Raw genomic sequence first — 17,759 nt, forward strand, 5'->3', positions numbered from 1 at the left:
TGTTTCTCGCTATTTTTGAAATGAGAATAATGAACATTTTAATTGATTTTTTTCTAAGTTCTACTGTACTAGTCCATGTACCCACCTTCCATGTATCAACATAATCAACATCCATAGCTACCGTCATACCATTCTCATCTCTCTTAGCACTTCCAGACTCATCGCACTTTGAAATAATAAACACAAATTTCATCAACAATATGGAAACACAGTGTAATAACTGTGTATATATTATGCATGTAATTTACATTTAATCCTAGATTAGGCATCTGTCATCATGGATGATGATCGCAAAATAAACTACAGCAGTTTGAATATTTTTAGATATTAGTAAAAATGCATTTGCGTTATCAAGAAATGCACACAGACTTGACTTGATGGAATCATTAATTTGCAGAGTATGTGTTATGGTGGCAGGAAGTGTGTCTGACATTTTGGTGTCTGTGTCATAAGTTATCACATGTTGCTTGAAAGTCAGCTTTAAACATATTTCAGATTAAATTCCGAACCTTGTCAAAATGTCTAAACCCGCCATTTCCCCCAAAAAAAACTCTTGGCTACAATTTATGGTATAAGGTGTTACAAAGTACATGTAAATATATCCTGACTGTTTGAAGAACCTGTGTTTTGTTTCCAAAACTCCTACTAATTCATTATTATATTTTTGATAGGCCATTGTTATGTGGCAAAGCATTGTATTTCAAAACCCAGACACCTTCACATCCTTCGTTCTCTTATGAATCATTGGTCTAAATGTGGCACTAACATAGTAAGATTTGACAGGCCCCATTTATTATCCAAATTTGAGAAAAGTGCAATGACCACCTAATATACTAGAATGAAATACTTACAATTGTAACAAATTGTTACAATTTATTGACCTGTGCTACATATGGAAGAACATTCTAATCATGTTTTTAAGAATATAATTTCAGACTAAATTACTGGATAACTGTAAGCTTACCAATCAAGCCATGAACACTATGCTTACCAATCAAGGCATAAATACTATGCTTACCAATCAAGCCATAAACACTATGCTTACCAATGAAGGCATAAACACTACACTTATCAATCAAGGCATAAACACTATGCTTACCAATCAAGCCATAAACACTATGCTTACCAATCAAGGCATAAACACTATGCTTACCAATCAAGGCATAAACACTATGCATTCCAATCACGGCATAAATACTACAATTACCAATCAAGCAAAAACACTATGCATTCCAATCACGGCATAAACACTATGCTTACCAATCAAGGCATAAACACTATGCTTACCAATCAAGGCATGTACACTATGCTTACCACTCAAGGCATAAACACTACACTTATCAATCAAGGCATAAACACTATGCTTACCAATCAAGCAAAAACACTATGCATTCCAATCACGGCATAAACACTATGCTTACCAATCAAGGCATAAACACTATGCTTACCAATCAAGTCATAAACACTATGCTTACCAATCAAGGCATAAACACTACACTTACCAATCAAGCAAAAACACTATGCATTCCAATCACGGCATAAACACTATGCTTACCAATCAAGGCATAAACACTATGCTTACCAATCAAGGCATGTACACTATGCTTACCACTCAAGGCATAAACACTACACTTATCAATCAAGACATAAACACTATGCTTACCAATCAAGGCATAAACACTATGCTTACCAATCAAGGCATAAACACTATGCATGCCAATCACGGCATAAAAACTACACTTACCAATCAAGCATAAACACTATGCTTACCAATCAAGGCATGTACACTATGCTTACCACTCAAGGCATAAACACTACACTTATCAATCAAGGCATAAACACAATGCTTACCAATCAAGCAAAAACACTATGCATTCCAATCACGGCATAAACACTATGCTTACCAATCAAGGCATAAACACTATGCTTACCAATCAAGACATAAACACTATGCATTCCAATCACGGCATAAACACTATGCTTACCAATCAAGGCATAAACACTACACTTACCAATCAAGCATAAACACTATGCTTACCAATCAAGGCATGTACACTATGCTTACCACTCAAGGCATAAACACTACACTTACCAATCAAGGCATAAACACTATGCTTACCAATCAAGCAAAAACACTATGCATTCCAATCACGGCATAAACACTATGCTTACCAATCAAGGCATAAACAATATGCTTACCAATCAAGGCATGTACACTATGCTTACCACTCAAGGCATAAACACTACACTTATCAATCAAGGCATAAACACTATGCTTACCAATCAAGGCATAAACACTATGCATTCCAATCACGGCATAAATACTACACTTACCAATCAAGCAAAAACACTATGCATTCCAATCACGGCATAAACACTATGCTTACCAATCAAGGCATAAACAATATGCTTACCAATCAAGGCATGTACACTATGCTTACCACTCAAGGCATAAACACTACACTTATCAATCAAGGCATAAACACTATGCTTACCAATCAAGGCATAAACACTATGCATTCCAATCACGGCATAAATACTATGCTTACCAATCAAGGCATAAACACTATGCTTACCAATCAAGGCATGTATACTATGCTTACCACTCAAGGCATAAACACTACACTTATCAATCAAGGCATAAACACTATGCTTACCAATCAAGGCATAAACACTATGCTTACCAATCAAAGCATAAACACTATGCTTACCAATCAAGCAATAAACACTATGCTTACCAATCAAGGCATAAACACTACGCTTACCAATCAATGCATAAACACTATGCTTACCAATCACGGCATAAACACTATGCTCATCAATCAAGGCATAAACACTATGCTTACCAATCAAGGCATAAACATTATGCTCACCAATCAAGTCATAAACACCATGCTTACCAATCAAGTCATAAACAAAACACTTACCAATCAAGGCATAAATACTAGGCTTACCAATCAAGGCATAAACACTACGCTTACCAATCAAGGCATAAACACTATTCTTACCAATCAAGGCATAAACACTACACTTATCAATCAAGGCATAAACACTATGCTTACCAATCAAGGCATAAACACTATGCTTACCAATCAAGGCATAAACCCTATGCTTACCAATCAAGGCATAAACACTATGCTTACCAATCAAGGCATAAACACTATGCTTACCAATCAAGGCATAAACAGTATGCTTTCCAATCAAGGCATAAAGACAACACTTACCAATCAAGGCATAAACACTAGGCTTACCAATCAAGGCATGAACAATATGCTTACCAATTAAGGCATAAACACTATGCTTTCCAATCAAGGCATAAACACTACACTTACCAATCAAGCAAAAACACTATGCTTACCAATCAAGGCATAAACACTACGCTTACCAATCAAGGCATGTACACTATGCTCACCAATCAAGTCATAAACACTACGCTTACCAATCAAGGCATAAACACTACACTTACCAATCAAGCAAAAACACTATGTATTCCAATCACGGCATAAACACTATGCTTATCAATCAAGGCATAAACACTATGCTTACCAATCAAGGCATGTACACTATGCTTACCACTCAAGGCAGCAACACTACACTTATCAATCAAGGCATAAACACTATGCTTACCAATCAAGGCATAAACACTATGCTTACCAATCAAGGCATGAACACTATGCATTCCAATCACGGCATAAATACTACACTTACCAATCAAGCAAAAACACTATGCATTCCAATCACGGCATAAACACTATGCTTACCAATCAAGGCATAAACACTATGCTTACCAATCAAGGCATGTACACTATGCTTACCACTCAAGGCATAAACACTACACTTATCAATCAAGGCATAAACACTATGCTTACCAATCAAGCAAAAACACTATGCATTCCAATCACGGCATAAACACTATGCTTACCAATCAAGGCATAAACACTATGCTTACCAATCAAGGCATGTACACTATGCTTACCACTCAAGGCATAAACACTACACTTATCAATCAAGGCATAAACACTATGCTTACCAATCAAGGCATAAACACTATGCTTACCAATCAAGGCATGTACACTATACTTACCACTCAAGGCATAAACACTACACTTACCAATCAAGGCATGTACACTATACTTACCACTCAAGGCATAAACACTACACTTATCAATCAAGGCATAAACACTACACTTACTAATCAAGGCATAAACACTATGCATTCCAATCACGGCATAAATATTATGCTTACCAATCAAGGCATAAACACTATGCTTACCAATCAAGGCATGTATACTATGCTTACCACTCAAGGCATAAACACTACACTTATCAATCAAGGCATAAACACTATGCTTACCAATCAAGGCATAAACACTACGCTTACCAATCAAGCCATAAACACTATGCTTACCAATCAAGGCATAAACATTGTGCTCACCAATCAAGGCATAAACAATGCTTACCAATCAAGGCATAAATACTAGACTTACCAATCACGGCATAAACACTATGCTCATCAATCAAAGCATAAACACTACGCTTACCAATCAAGGCATAAACATTATGCTCACCAATCAAGTCATAAACACCATGCTTACCAATCAAGTCATAAACAAAACACTTACCAATCAAGGCATAAATACTAGGCTTACCACTCAAGGCATAAACACTACACTTATCAATCAAGGCATAAACACTATGCTTACCAATGAAGGCATAAACCCTATGCTTACCAATCTAGGCATAAACACTATGCTTACCAATCAAGGCATAAACACTATGCTTACCAATGAAGGCATAAACAGTATGCTTTCCAATCAAGGCATAAACACAACGCTTACCAATCAAGGCATAAACACTCGGCTTACCAATCAAGGCAAAAATACTATGCTTACCAATTAAGGCATAAACACTATGCTTACCAATCAAGGCATAAACACTACACTTACCAATCAAGCAAAAACACTATGCTTACCAATCAAGGCATAAACACTACACTTACCAATCAAGCAAAAACACTATGCATTCCAATCACGGCATAAACACTATGCTTACCAATCAAGGCATGTACACTATGCTTACCAATCAAGGCATAAACACTACACTTATCAATCAAGGCATAAACACTAGGCTTACCAATCAAGGCATAAACACTATGCTTACCAATCAAGGCATAAACATTATGCATTCCAATCACGGCATAAATACTACACTTACCAATCAAGCAAAAACACTATGCATTCCAATCACGGCATAAACACTATGCTTACCAATCAAGGCATAAACACTATGCTTACCAATCAAGGCATGTACACTATGCTTACCACTCAAGGCATAAACACTACACTTATCAATCAAGGCATAAACACTATGCTTACCAATCAAGGCATAAACACTATGCTTACCAATCAAGTCATAAACACCATGCATTCCAATCACGGCATAAATACTATGCTTACCAATCAAGGCATAAACACTATGCTTACCAATCAAGGCATGTATACTATGTTTACCACTCAAGGCATAAACACTACACTTATCAATCAAGGCATAAACACTATGCTTACCAATCAAGGCATAAACACTATGCTTACCAATCAAGGCATAAACATTATGCTCACCAATCAAGTCATAAACACCATGCTTACCAATCAAGTCATAAACACAACACTTACCAATCAAGACATAAACACTATGCATTCCAATCACGGCATAAACACTATGCTTACCAATCAAGGCATAAACACTATGCTTACCAATCAAGGCATAAACACTATGCTTACCAATCAAGGCACAAACACTATGCTTACCAATCAAGGCATAAACACTACACTTACCAATCAAGCAAAAATACTATGCTTACCAATCAAGGCAAAAATACTATGCTTACCAGTCAAGGCATAAACACTACGCTTACCAATCAATGCATAAACACTATGCTCACCAATCAAGGCATAAACACTACGCTTACCAATCAAGGCATAAACACTACACTTACCAATCAAGGCATAAACACTATGCTTACCAATCACGGCATAAACACTATGCTTACCAATCAAGGCATAAACACTGCACTTACCAATCAAGGCATAAACACTATGCTTACCAATCAAGGCATATACACTATGCATTCCAATCACGGCATAAATACTATGCTTACCAATCAAGGCATAAACTCTATGCTTACCAATCAAGGCATGTACACTATGCTTACCACTCAAGGCATAAACACTACACTTATCAATCAAGGCATAAAAACTATGCTTACCAATCAAGGCATAAACACTACACTTATCAATCAAGGCATAAACACTATGCTTACCAATCAAGGCATAAGCACTATGCTTACCAATCAATGCATAAACACTATGCTCACCAATCAAGGCATAAACACTACGCTTACCAATCAAGGCATAAACACTACACTTACCAATCAAGCAAAAACACTATGTATTCCAATCACGGCATAAACACTATGCTTACCAATGAAGGCATAAACAGTATGCTTTCCAATCAAGGCATAAACACTATGCTTACCAATCAAGGCATGTACACTATGCTTACCACTCAAGGCATAAACACTACACTTATCAATCAAGGCATAAACACTACACTTACCAATCAAGGCATAAACACTATGCATTCCAATCACGGCATAAATATTATGCTTACCAATCAAGGCATAAACACTATGCTTACCAATCAAGGCATGTATACTATGCTTACCACTCAAGGCATAAACACTACACTTATCAATCAAGGCATAAACACTATGCTTACCAATCAAGGCATAAGCACTATGCTTACCAATCAAGCAAAAACACTATGCATTCCAATCACGGCATAAACACTATGCTTACCAATCAAGGCATAAACACTATGCTTACCAATCAAGGCATGTACACTATGCTTACCACTCAAGGCATAAACACTACACTTATCAATCAAGGCATAAACACTATGCTTACCAATCAAGCAAAAACACTATGCATTCCAATCACGGCATAAACACTATGCTTACCAATCAAGGCATAAACATTATGCTTACCAATCAAGGCATGTACACTATGCTTACCACTCAAGGCATAAACACTACACTTATCAATCAAGGCATAAACACTATGCTTACCAATCAAGGCATAAACACTATGCTTACCAATCAAGGCATGTACACTATACTTACCACTCAAGGCATAAACACTACACTTATCAATCAAGGCATAAACACTACACTTACCAATCAAGGCATAAACACTATGCATTCCAATCACGGCATAAATATTATGCTTACCAATCAAGGCATAAACACTATGCTTACCAATGAAGGCATAAACACAACGCTTACCAATCAAGGCATAAACACGCGGCTTACCAATCAAGGCATGAACAATGTGCTTACCAATCAAGGCATAAACACTATGCTTACCAATTAAGGCATAAACACTATGCTTACCAATCAAGGCATAAACACTACACTTACCAATCAAGCAAAAACACTATGCTTACCAATCAAGGCATAAACACTACGCTTACCAATCACGGCATAAACACTATGCTCATCAATCAAAGCATAAACACTACGCTTACCAATCAAGGCATAAACATTATGCTCACCAATCAAGTCATAAACACCATGCTTACCAATCAAGTCATAAACAAAACACTTACCAATCAAGGCATAAATACTAGGCTTACCACTCAAGGCATAAACACTACACTTATCAATCAAGGCATAAACACTATGCTTACCAATGAAGGCATAAACCCTATGCTTACCAATCAAGGCATAAACACTATGCTTACCAATCAAGGCATAAACACTATGCTTACCAATGAAGGCATAAACAGTATGCTTTCCAATCAAGGCATAAACACAACGCTTACCAATCAAGGCATAAACACGCGGCTTACCAATCAAGGCATGAACAATGTGCTTACCAATCAAGGCATAAACACTATGCTTACCAATTAAGGCATAAACACTATGCTTACCAATCAAGGCATAAACACTACACTTACCAATCAAGCAAAAACACTATGCTTACCAATCAAGGCATAAACACTACGCTTACCAATCAATGCATAAACACTATGTTCACCAATCAAGGCATAAACACTACGCTTACCAATCAAGGCATAAACACTACACTTACCAATCAAGCAAAAACACTATGCATTCCAATCACGGCATAAACACTATGCTTACCAATCAAGGCATGTACACTATGCTTACCAATCAAGGCATAAACACTACACTTATCAATCAAGGCATAAACACTAGGCTTACCAATCAAGGCATAAACACTATGCTTACCAATCAAGGCATAAACATTATGCATTCCAATCACGGCATAAATACTACACTTACCAATCAAGCAAAAACACTATGCATTCCAATCACGGCATAAACACTATGCTTACCAATCAAGGCATAAACACTATGCTTACCAATCAAGGCATGTACACTATGCTTACCACTCAAGGCATAAACACTACACTTATCAATCAAGGCATAAACACTATGCTTACCAATCAAGGCATAAACACTATGCTTACCAATCAAGTCATAAACACCATGCATTCCAATCACGGCATAAATACTATGCTTACCAATCAAGGCATAAACACTATGCTTACCAATCAAGGCATGTATACTATGTTTACCACTCAAGGCATAAACACTACACTTATCAATCAAGGCATAAACACTATGCTTACCAATCAAGGCATAAACACTATGCTTACCAATCAAGGCATAAACATTATGCTCACCAATCAAGTCATAAACACCATGCTTACCAATCAAGGCATAAACACTACACTTACCAATCAAGCAAAAATACTATGCTTACCAATCAAGGCAAAAATACTATGCTTACCAGTCAAGGCATAAACACTACGCTTACCAATCAATGCATAAACACTATGCTCACCAATCAAGGCATAAACACTACGCTTACCAATCAAGGCATAAACACTACACTTACCAATCAAGGCATAAACACTATGCTTACCAATCACGGCATAAACACTATGCTTACCAATCAAGGCATAAACACTGCACTTACCAATCAAGGCATAAACACTATGCTTACCAATCAAGGCATAAACACTATGCATTCCAATCACGGCATAAATACTATGCTTACCAAACAAGGCATAAACTCTATGCTTACCAATCAAGGCATGTACACTATGCTTACCACTCAAGGCATAAACACTACACTTATCAATCAAGGCATAAAAACTATACTTACCAATCAAGGCATAAACACTACACTTATCAATCAAGGCATAAACACTATGCTTACCAATCAAGGCATAAGCACTATGCTTACCAATCAATGCATAAACACTATGCTCACCAATCAAGGCATAAACACCACGCTTACCAATCAAGGCATAAACACTACACTTACCAATCAAGCAAAAACACTATGTATTCCAATCACGGCATAAACACTATGCTTATCAATCAAGGCATAAACACTATGCTTACCAATCAAGGCATGTACACTATGCTTACCACTCAAGGCATAAACACTACACTTATCAATCAAGGCATATTCACTATGCTTACCAATCAATGCATAAACACTATGCTTACCAATCAAGGCATGAACACTATGCATTCCAATCACGGCATAAATACTACACTTACCAATCAAGCAAAAACACTATGCATTCCAATCACGGCATAAACACTATGCTTACCAATCAAGGCATAAACACTATGCTTACCAATCAAGGCATGTACACTATGCTTACCACTCAAGGCATAAACACTACACTTATCAATCAAGGCATAAACACTATGCTTACCAATCAAGCAAAAACACTATGCATTCCAATCACGGCATAAACACTATGCTTACCAATCAAGGCATAAACACTATGCTTACCAATCAAGGCATGTACACTATGCTTACCACTCAAGGCATAAACACTACACTTATCAATCAAGGCATAAACACTATGCTTACCAATCAAGGCATAAACACTATGCTTACCAATCAAGGCATGTACACTATGCTTACCACTCAAGGCATAAACACTACACTTATCAATCAAGGCATAAACACTACACTTACCAATCAAGGCATAAACACTATGCATTCCAATCACGGCATAAATATTATGCTTACCAATCAAGGCATAAACACTATGCTTACCAATCAAGGCATGTATACTATGCTTACCACTCAAGGCATAAACACTACACTTATCAATCAAGGCATAAACACTACGCTTACCAATCAATGCATAAACACTATGCTTACCAATCAAGCCATACACACTATGCTTACCAATCAAGGCATAAACATTGTGCTCACCAATCAAGGCATAAACAATGCTTACCAATCAAGGCATAAATACTAGACTTACCAATCACGGCATAAACACTATGCTCATCAATCAAAGCATAAACACTACGCTTACCAATCAAGGCATAAACATTATGCTCACCAATCAAGTCATAAACACCATGCTTACCAATCAAGTCATAAACAAAACACTTACCAATCAAGGCATAAATACTAGGCTTACCACTCAAGGCATAAACACTACACTTATCAATCAAGGCATACACACTATGCTTACCAATGAAGGCATAAACCCTATGCTTACCAATCAAGGCATAAACACTATGCTTACCAATCAAGGCATAAACACTATGCTTACCAATGAAGGCATAAACAGTATGCTTTCCAATCAAGGCATAACCACAACGCTTACCAATCAAGGCATAAACACTAGGCTTACCAATCAAGGCATGAACAATGTGCTTACCAATCAAGGCATAAACACTATGCTTACCAATTAAGGCATAAACACTATGCTTACCAATCAAGGCATAAACACTACACTTACCAATCAAGCAAAAACACTATGCTTACCAATAATGGCATAAACACTACGCTTACCAATCTATGCATAAACACTATGCTCACCAATCAAGGCATAAACACTATGCTTACCAATCAAGGCATAAACACTACACTTACCAATCAAGCAAAAACACTATGCATTCCAATCACGGCATAAACACTATGCTTACCAATCAAGGCATGTACACTATGCTTACCAATCAAGGCATAAACACTACACTTATCAATCAAGGCATAAACATTAGGCATACCAATCAAGGCATAAACACTATGCTTACCAATCAAGGCATAAACATTATGCATTCCAATCACGGCATAAATACTACACTTATCAATCAAGCAAAAACACTATGCTTACCAATCAAGGCATGTATACTATGCTTACCACTCAAGGCATAAACACTGCACTTATCAATCAAGGCATAAACACTATGCTTACCAATCAAGGCATAAACACTATGCTTACCAATCAAGTCATAAACACCATGCTTACCAATCAAGTCATAAACACAACACTTACCAATCAAGGCATAAACACTGCTTACCAATCAAGGCATAAACACTATGCTTACCAATCAAGGCATAAATACTACACTTACCAATCAAGCAAAAATACTATGCTTACCAATCAAGGCATAAACACTACGCTTACCAATCAATGCATAAACACTATGCTTACCAATCAAGGCATAAACACTACACTTACCAATCAAGCAAAAATACTATGCTTACCAATCAAGGCATAAACACTACGCTTACCAATCAATGCATAAACACTATGCTCACCAATCAAGGCATAAACACTACGCTTACCAATCAAGGCATAAACACTACACTTACCAATCAAGGCATAAACACTATGCTTACCAATCAAGGCATAAACACTACACTTACCAATCACGGCATAAACACTATGCTTACCAATCAAGGCATAAACACTATGCTTACCAATCAAGGCATAAACACTATGCTTACCAATCAAGGCATAAACACTATGCATTCCAATCACGGCATAAATACTATGCTTACCAATCAAGGCATAAACTCTATGCTTACCAATCAAGGCATGTACACTATACTTACCACTCAAGGCATAAACACTACACTTATCAATCAAGGCATAAAAACTATGCTTACCAATCAAGGCATAAACACTACACTTATCAATCAAGGCATAAACACTATGCTTACCAATCAAGGCATAAGCACTATGCTTACCAATCAAGGCATAAACAGTATGCTTTCCAATCGAGGCATGAACAATATGCTCACCAATCAAGGCATATACACTACACTTACCAATCAATGCATAAATACTATGCTTACCAATCAAGGCATAAACACTATGCTTACCAATCAAGGCATAAACACTATGCATTCCAATCACGGCATAAATACTATGCTTACCAATCAAGGCATACCCACTATGCTTACCAATCAAGGCATGTACACTATGCTTACCACTCAAGGCATAAACACTACACTTATCAATCAAGGCATAAACACTGCTTACCAATCAAGGCATAAACACTATGCTTACCAATCACGGCATAAACACTATGCTTACCAATCAAAGCATGTATACTATGCTTACCACTCAAGGCATAAACACTACACTTATCAATCAAGGCATAAACACTATGCTTACCAATCAAGGCATAAACATTATGCTTACCAATCAAGGCATAAACACTACACTTACCAATCAAGGCATAAACACTATGCATTCCAATCAAGGCATAAACACTATGCTTACCAATCAAGCAAAAACACTATGCTTACCAATCAAGGCATAAACACTATGCTTACCAATCAAGGCATAAACACTATGCTTACCAATCAAGCAAAAACACTATGCTTACCAATCAAGGCATAAACACGCGGCTTACCAATCAATGCATAAACACTATGCTCACCAATCAAGGCATAAACACTATGCTTACCAATCAAGGCATAAACACTACGCTTACCAATGAAGGCATAAACACTACACTTACACGGCAAAAAAATATAAAAATATGCATATTAATGAGATCACTTGATCAAATATGGTCGAATTATATGTTAGCTACAATAATGCACTGGTCCAATATATATTACATGAGATAATGCAGTTATGCATATTAATGAGATCACATGACCAAATTTATAAAAATTATTTATAGGTAGTGTGCAATGATTTCACTGATTCATGAGATATTCATGGAAAAGCTGAAAATGGCTATGCAAACAAGGTAGTTAATATGCATAGATTTCAACCCAAACCTTATCAGATATGTGCATTTCCCTCAATTTCACTAAAAAATGTGGAGTGTTTTGAGATGTCTATAGAAAAGCACACATACACAGACAAACGGGCAAATCCCAAACACAACGAAAAATGACTATACATGTTTCATAGTGTACGATCAAATATTATATATACAGTGAAAGTAAACAATAATTATTTTACCTGTATTGCCATAGGAGCGTGAATCAAGTATAAGTCAATATAATCCAAACGCAACTTCTTCAGAGAATCCAGAAAATTAGCTCGTACACATTGTGGAGCCATGTTAAAGAAAGACAACTGTGAATAAACCAGTTAGCAGGAGAATTACAATAAAAATCATTGATATAAATTGTTCTTTGAAACACAATTTCAATTACCTTACTACACCATTTAGAATTGTAAAAAACATACAAATCTAAACAATTATGCCCAGAAATTTGAAAGTAATCATGAATGTTGTACTTATATACATTAAACGAATGACCTTAGTGACTATAAAAAGTTCTTCTCTCTTCACTGCCCCATCACTGAGTACTTCTGCTAAGACGTCTCCGATTTCTTTTTCATTATTATACAATTGTGCTGTATCGATATGACGATAACCAATGTCAATAGCAGACTTTACTGCATTACTAACTTCATCGGGTTTCAACTATTGTTTGCAATTTGAAAAGAGAAAACAAAGATGAATAAGTGTTACCGGAAGTTCATTCATAACTGGAAACGAGAGGAAATGTATGCATGCAACTTAGCATACCCTGTGTTAAGTCAATAAGTATATTAACATTAGATATAGAAATTAAACATTAAATCAGTATAAATATTGAACTCTGTCATGGTCAATGAACTCATTTGTGAAGAGAGCATTGTTGACGGAACCAAAGCCTCTAAGCATCGACAAATCTGTATATGGATCGTGACAGAAGTCAGTGATTGTATCATAATACCAAATAAAACATGTTGTAAATTCTGCCCTGCAAGATCTCTATTGCCCAAATTTCCAACATCATCATCTATTTGTCTCTGTTCACCAGCAGTATTTTATCACATATCTAATAGTTCGTTTTTATTTACATATTCCATAATACCTTCCAATTTACTGCACATGTTGGTAGATATCAACAAGCTATGTGATTATTGGACACAAACCAAAACTGAGACAACTCGATAAAACGCAATACAACAATACATTTCCAGTGAAATGAACAATTTAATAAATATGTGATACAGGGGGGACATATAACAGAATCATTAGGTATAGTTATACATCTATGAGTCCCAAAATTACAATTTCATGATTCGGTGCTGATTACATACGCAGTATGGAAATTATGGGATGACTGGAACATATAGCTGTGTTTTTTATGAATATCCTATGGTTATAGGTAGTATTATGTACACAACTGAACCAAAATTATGTGTGTTACTTTGTTGAGCAGAAAATGTAACTTTACAGTTGTTCGATCTACTTACAAATTAGAGAGGATCCATTGAGAAACCGTTGCAAACTCCGACATGAACAGAGCATTTTTACATTACATGGTAAACAAAAACATTCAACTTTCTGTTAGATTTCCAAAGGAAATGTGTCATCATGTTCTGCTGAAGCATAATAGTGAGACGATGACCAAATAAGGAATCTTTGTGTGAAACCTGCGTAACCAATAGTTTTCTTAGGAAAGTTCTATGCCGCATGGATGGTACCACTATATCATATATTTCTATGGGTTCTGTGTTAGACTAAAATCCAGCCTAGTGCAATCGAGAATACTAAATGCATTTAGTCTGTGCTAGGTGCTGTGGAAATCCTCCCATAAAAATGCTATATGACGGGTATGTAGCACCCACCAGTTTGTATAGCAATAGGTATCAGTTGAATATTGACACATTTATGGTCTAGAAGTGGGTTGGAATTTTTTAATGTAAATGATTCAAGAAATCTCCAAAATGCCTGAAAATTGATATTCCCTGACCTCCTCTTGTTTCCCAACTGACAGTGCTGTCTTTATTTGGAACTCTCATCACTGTGCATGAGTTTTGCAGTATAGAAAATCATGTTGCTCTAGAAGTGAAAATATAATTATTAGAACTCAACTTTCCTGAAAAATCCCGAACAACTAAATTGATATATGTTGCGCATGTAGGGTTTGTTACACTATTTACGAGTCTTAATAACTATCTCAATGTACAGTTTTCATTGCTGGTGGTTGCCAATAAGTGAAAATTAACGCTTGGATGTTCACTGTCAAGATTTTTTTCTTCACATTTTCACAAATAATTACCCAAACCTTAATAGGTTTTCGATACTACAGCATGGTCTCCGTTGCTCATAGCAAATGTTTTGTCTTTTGAAAATCCAACAAATTTAGAGTACAAATGGTTCAGTTTGTCTTATGGTGATAGATAGGTGTTAAATATAGAGTCGTGTTTCTTATCAGTACTAGAGAAGCAGACTTTGATAGAACCCTATCTGAACGTTCATATGTGACCAAATGTGGATATCCGATCTTGTAGGTACTACTGTAACAGTAAGCCATTACATGATATTGCATCATGGGAGTTTGTGATATAAACTGGAGGACGTTGTTTCGCCGTAGCTGGCAGACTGTTAATTATACCAATTTCCATGTGTCCACTAATCACGCATTTGGCAGTAAAGTTAGAACAATGAATGCACTGTGTATTGTCATACAAATTCATGTATTGTGATTCACAGACTGTGCATCATAAAGATAACTCTATTGGTTAATTCTGCCTTACTGCAGTTAACATGTGGGGAAACTCGTCAGTGAATGACATTCCTGATTTTGGTTTCAAACTAGAAGCGCCTCCTAATTTATGTTGCTGGCTACTGATGTGTTCTGTGGTGCAAGGGATTCCACCCAGACAGCTAGACTCCTTCCACAAGTTACGAATATTGGACAGATAATTTATGTAATTGATTGGTAGCGTGTTCGACCGAGTGTGCAGCGTGTGTTCTACAACTATAGTGCTTCTGGCCGCGTTCTATAATTACTGTCGTCGTCAGCGTTAGTGAAGTATCGCTGGAAAATTCATCGTCATCATGCAAAGACTTGTTTCATCTAGTTTGAAGAAACTATATGTAGGGAGGGCTGTGTCGGATCTTCAGTATTATTTGTGTTCATTGTTGTTTGTTATGTATGTTTGTCTTGTAGTTTTATGCATGCATGCAAGCTTCTATGTTAGACAATTATGTAAATTTCCGATTTAGGTGTTTACTTTAATAATATATTACGGGTAGTGTAACATGTATCCAACTACCCCTTTTAGCGAGTCAGGTATATCCTGTAAACTCCTGACATGTGTGGAATAAAGTGCATTGTTTAAACCTTACTCGTGTAGCGTGTACTTGTTGCTTATGTTGCATATTGCACAACTGTCCCATTAAATTTGCCATGTCTATATCATATTATAATATAATAATAATAATCTGTATTGCATAATCATATCCTTATTTGGATATTGACTCAGAAAAAGAAAATTACAATAAAGATGAAATAACTGAAGAAGTAACAAAATGGAAGTGCTAAAATTGAAAATTAAAATTTATTTAGGGGCAACTGGTACTTTTTTCGAAATGATTTTCTCTGGCACTGAAACAATTATAGATGTAGCCATGCTAGTTTTGTTATTTTTTGGCTGTTATTGCTTGTTAGCATTGTAATCAATTTATTAGTATTTGTGTTGTTGCAATGTATTAAATTTATTTCCTTCAACATTTCAGTTCTCTCATTTTCATACAGCTTGCATTCAAGTAAGAAATGCATTTCGTCTTCAATCTCATTTTGGTCGCAAGCAGTGTACTTTCTACCACTGCAAGGAATATTTTTGTATCGTCCTTTCTCTATTTCTAAATTATGGGCACTAATTCTCAATTTTGTTAATGCTGCTCTATGTTTTGCATTTGTTACTGTTGTTAGATAATTTTCATACTGGCATTTTTCTTTAGTAGTCTATATGTTCGCAGTTTATTCTTTTGGTTTTGGTTCTGGATTTTTAAAATGCAATAAAGTTTCAGATACATACAAAATGGAAAGACAAAATACAAAAGAAGACAAAATGAAAACATAATAAAATAAAAACAGAGAACAAGGAATGGTTAGAAAAAAACAACAGAAAAAGGTATCTTAATGAGTTATATCAGTTATAAAAATTGTAAAGCAGCTGGTATTTTTTGTTTATGGGTGTCATTTCTTAAATTGAAGCACTCAGATATATTTTGCCAAATTAATTAGTGATATCTTTTGTTTTTAGAATGTCTACAGTGTTTTCAATATCAGATTTGTCAATTGAACTTGTTTCTTAAATCAGCATAGAGAGAACATTTTGATAGAAAATGGTTTTCATCTTCTATTTGTTTTTCCTGACAGTAGTGGCATTTTCTCTCTTCCACTGAATGCCTTTAACCATCCATTTCTATGCCAAGTCTGTATGCTTGATTGATTGACTAGTGTGTTTTCATTCTTTGTTTTTATTTTTAGCCAATATTTTATCATTTGTTTTATACTAGTCAGTAAAATAGGGTGTCTACCTAATTCCAAAATACATGCCAAGTGACTGGCTTTTCAGTTTACCTGTAA

General features: G+C 36.0%; 1 protein-coding gene across 2 annotated transcripts in view; it reads right to left on the bottom strand.

The window, feature by feature from the left end:
• LOC102805775 (1,5-anhydro-D-fructose reductase-like) overlaps positions 1-17,759 on the bottom strand; it is a 48,503-nt gene that overhangs the window by 27,593 nt on the left and 3,151 nt on the right. For both annotated transcript variants that reach the window (XM_085496614.1, XM_085496613.1), the window contains exons 2-4: positions 13,643-13,810; positions 13,339-13,455; positions 86-166 (exon numbers count right to left, since the gene is read on the bottom strand). In XM_085496614.1, coding sequence (XP_085352740.1) covers positions 86-166; positions 13,339-13,455; positions 13,643-13,810 — 366 coding nt within the window. The remainder of the gene's footprint in view (positions 1-85; positions 167-13,338; positions 13,456-13,642; positions 13,811-17,759) is intronic.

The sequence above is a fragment of the Saccoglossus kowalevskii genome, chromosome 3, assembly GCF_978046115.1.
Source record: "Saccoglossus kowalevskii chromosome 3, keSacKowa6.1, whole genome shotgun sequence".
NCBI lineage: Eukaryota > Metazoa > Hemichordata > Enteropneusta > Harrimaniidae > Saccoglossus > Saccoglossus kowalevskii.